This window comes from Glycine soja, chromosome 2 (genome assembly GCF_004193775.1).
Source record: "Glycine soja cultivar W05 chromosome 2, ASM419377v2, whole genome shotgun sequence".
Lineage (NCBI taxonomy): Eukaryota > Viridiplantae > Streptophyta > Magnoliopsida > Fabales > Fabaceae > Glycine > Glycine soja.
In genome coordinates, this window is record NC_041003.1 from 15,140,883 (window position 1) to 15,144,885 (window position 4,003).

The 4,003-nt window shown below is 38.8% G+C and overlaps 1 protein-coding gene across 2 annotated transcripts; it reads left to right on the plus strand.

Annotated features, from left to right (window-relative positions):
• Positions 1-1,152: 1,152 nt before the first annotated feature.
• Positions 1,153-3,732, plus strand: LOC114390026 (NF-kappa-B-activating protein-like). Of its 2 annotated transcripts, none has more exons than XM_028350715.1 (2): positions 1,153-2,710; positions 3,403-3,732. In XM_028350715.1, the coding sequence occupies exon 1, from the start codon at positions 1,200-1,202 to the stop codon at positions 2,694-2,696; it is 1,497 nt and encodes a 498-aa protein (XP_028206516.1). In that variant the 5' UTR covers positions 1,153-1,199; the 3' UTR covers positions 2,697-2,710; positions 3,403-3,732. The 2 variants fall into 2 exon arrangements, with proteins under 2 accessions (XP_028206516.1, XP_028206524.1); XM_028350723.1 differs by having other exon boundaries at positions 3,513-3,732.
• Positions 3,733-4,003: the final 271 nt, after the last annotated feature.

Genomic DNA, 4,003 nt, shown 5'->3' on the forward strand with positions numbered 1-4,003 from the left:
CCCTTCCCTAACCGCCCCTAGCAAGTGGCCTTCGCTTGATAGTTGGCACAAGCATAGACAAGATGAATTCAACCTCCAGGTCATCATTCCAACCCTCTCTCTTACCACTTGAAGAACGTTGGATATGCTATGTGGATTGCACTGTAGGGGATTGGTTTCATTGGTAAGAGCGCAAGGGCACCACCAAAGTGGTTATGGGTGTGAACATCATCGCCCAGGACCATGAAACCACCCCTCGCACTAGATCAACAAATCCCAACAATGTAGCAACCACACATCAATCACCTACAAATCATAAATTAGAAAGAAAGAGGAAAAGGAATTGTGAAGCGGGAAAGGTAGAAGAAAAAGGGAAGAAAATGAGGGAGAAAGAAAATGGTCGTCATGAGAAATTGTCTTTGACAATGTAGACATAGACATTGTCATTCAGTGTGCATCGTCAAATGTAACATAGGCGAATAGTGTGTTATGTAGGCACAAACCTTAACTTTAATGATTTTTTTTAATGACAAGATCAAAGTGATAGTGAATTATACTTTTTGGTAATTGTTAATTTCGTTTTTATTAGGTTAAGATAAAATTTTGGTCATCTTATTTGATCCAATTCGTAAGGTTATTTTCCATTTTATCGAAAGACATTTAATGTTTAGTTTCTAAAAATTAATAATTTTTTGTCTAATTTTTAATTTTGCATATGTTTTATTTTTTATATTGGTTAAATTAAATCCTAGACTCACCATATTTATTTAAGATTTTATAAATAAATAATTTAATTAACTAAAATAAAAAATAAATACAGATAAAATTGATGGTTAGACTAAAATTACATATTTTTAAAAAAAGAGAATAAGGACTTATTTTTTTAAATTTGTAAAAAGTTATTTTTTTTTTAAAGAAGTGACTTTTACCGGTAAAAAGGTAACTGTTTAAAGAAACATTTGCTTTTTTTAAAAATAGAAAATTATTTTTTAAGCAATATTTTTTTTAAAATAAACACACCATGAAAGTAAAAAATTGCATATTATTTTAAAAAGTATTTTTTTTATCAATTTAAACAAATAGACCATAAATATATCTATTTTTGAAATTTAGAGATTAAAATTAAATAGTAGACAAAATAGGAAACTATAGTTGTATTCAAGCAAATGTTATTATCTAAAGCCAGTAACGTCCCATATTGTTACATTCATCTTTCCGCGATGGGAAGACCATCCTCTACCATCGAAATCCCTCACGAACGCCACCGACATAACGGCCGCCGGACCCCTGACTCCGATATCTCCGACGACTATCGCCGTCGCCGCAGCCCTAGCTACGACTCATACGACCGCCACACGGAGCGCCACCGCCGCTGTTCGGAATCGCCCGAGCACAGAAGCCCTAGGCACACCAACGGAACTCACAACGACAACACTCTGCCTAAGAAATTCGGCCGCCGAAACGGCGCGTATCTGGATCGCGACCGCGGGGATTGGCAGCGTTCCGATTCCGAGTCAGACGAGGAGTTGAAGGGTTTGAACTACGAGGAATTCCGAAGGCTCAAGAGGCAGAAAATGAGGAAATCGCTGAAGCACTGCATCTGGAACGTCACGCCCAGTCCTCCGAGGCGCGATAACGAAGATCCGGAAGATTATAGCAAACCCGATGAAATTTCTGATCGAGACGACGGCGCTGGGAAGATCGATAAGGAGATTAAAGCAAAAGCAAAAGCAAAATCGGAATCAGAATCTGATTCCGATTCTGAATCTGAGAAATCTGTCAGTAGTGAATCAGACGGTTCGCGTTCGAGAAAGAAGAAAAGGAAGAGCTCTGCTGGTTCTTCGAGAAGATCGTATAGCGAGAGTGAATCGGAATCGGAATCAGAGTCTGAATCTGAATCTGAATCTGAATCAGAAGAAGAGGAACGTAGACGAAGAAAGAGTAGGAGGAATAGAAGAAAAAGAAGTAACAGGAGCAGGAAGAAGAGAAGATATAGCGATTCAGATGAGAGAGAAGACAGCGAGAGCGATGACTCTGATAGCAGTGGCAGAAAGAAGAAGAAACGATCTTCTTCCTCAAAGTCTCGATCCAAGCGTATCAGAAGGAGCAGAAAGAGAACAAATAGAAGCCCTGAAACAGAAGGCGAGGGTTCTGATTTGGAGGAGGAGAATGGTTCTGGTTCTGGTGATGCTAAGAGTAAAACAACCGTTGATGAGGTGATGAAGACGGAGATTAACGCGGAGGCTATAAAGTTGAAGGAATTGTTTGAGTCTCAGAAGAAACCCGCATTGGATAACGAACCCGCGGTTGGGCCAATGCCGTTGCCTAGAGCCGAGGGACATATCAGCTATGGTGGAGCGCTTAGGCCCGGTGAAGGTGATGCCATTGCACAGTATGTTCAACAAGGGAAGCGTATTCCGCGAAGAGGAGAAGTGGGTCTTTCTGCGGAGGAGATTCAGAAGTTTGAGAGCCTTGGTTATGTGATGAGTGGTAGTAGGCATCAGAGGATGAATGCCATTCGTATTAGGAAAGAAAACCAGGTTTATAGTGCTGAGGATAAGCGCGCTTTGGCTATGTTTAACTATGAAGAGAAGGCTAAAAGGGAGCACAAGGTTATGGCTGATTTGCAGCGCCTCGTGCAGCGGCACATTGGCCAGGATGTTGGCCCAACTCATGATCCTTTTGCTGCAAAAGCCTCTGATGGTGCTGATGCATGATCCTTAATTTTGATGTATGTTTTGCTCCTGTTCTGTGCTTTTTCTTTTCTTTTGCTGGCTATATTTGAACTTTTCTATGGGATTTATAGACATGGAGAATAGATATAGATGGCATACTAAGACTGAGAAAATAGAGAGATTAGTGAACTTTGTTTTCTTTAACTTGGTGAGTTGGTGGGGCATATGCTTTACACTGTTAGCTAACAGCAGCAGATTATATCTTATATTACAAGTTAACCAAACTGCCTACTAGTTTAATAGCATGTCTAATTTAACTGCTTAAACTGATTGGTTAATACAACAAATATCTGTTTCTTGTGTAATGCTATGGAATGGAATGGCCAATTGGTAGGTTTATGATTTGCAGCTACTTGCAAAAGCATGTGAGTTTTATCATAGAAACAAGTTTCTATGCTGCCAATGGGTTTTGATTGCTCCTCATAACTTTGATTATTTGTTGGAGGGACTAGCTGCATGTTGAAGTTAACTTCTTCAATTTGTTAGTTTAATGTGCGCCTGGTTGTTTTGATTGGTTATCGGCTGAGGCCTTTTTGGTGGGATTACATGATTTCAAGTTTGCTTGCACTTTTTGGCAGCTGGTGTTGCTTTTATGCTCTGCTGTATGGTGTAATTATGCTATATAGTCTTTTGTGTTCAGGATCTGAACACTGTTTTTTTTGTCTGGTGTTGTTGATGTTATATCCAGGATTGGTGATGTAATTTTTCTGATATGCTTATTGGACACATAGAGGATCACATACAGCAAAAACTGAATCATTAATTCGTAGTGAATGGTGTCTTTTCTGTCATTAGTAGGTCTCTGACTTCTCATTGTAACTCAAGCATCAGAACAGATGTATATTGTACTGAATGTTGTCTTTCCTCTGGTCCTAGAGAAGGGAAAGATTTCTCAGTGCGCCTAGTTGACTCCTACCATTTCCTCAGTAAGATTGTTTGGTAATATGATTGAAAGCTACATGTAAGCATTACAATCCCTTGTTTGGTAATCTCAGTAAGATACCCATGTGAAGAATCATATTAGATTCTCAATAAAAGCTAATCAAAAGACAAAGTTATTAAAACTATATGGATCAGCAGCAGCATGGGTGTTGTCTAGTTGTACTGGGATTAGTGTAGATTAACAATGGCAGATTAGCTGCATAGAAAAATATTAATAAATTAAATTCTTTCTTTTAAAACAAAAGAATAAGAAGATAAAAGGGAGAGTGGGGCGGAATATAGAGAAAGTAGAGAGAAAATGCAGAGATAGAGCACAGAGTAGGGAGAAAAAAAGTCAAAATTGACTG

Bases quoted from the DNA above. Each gene is read 5' to 3' on its own strand.
- LOC114390026 (XM_028350715.1), top strand. From the start codon at position 1,200: ATGGGAAGACCATCCTCTACCATCGAAATCCCTCACGAACGCCACCGA.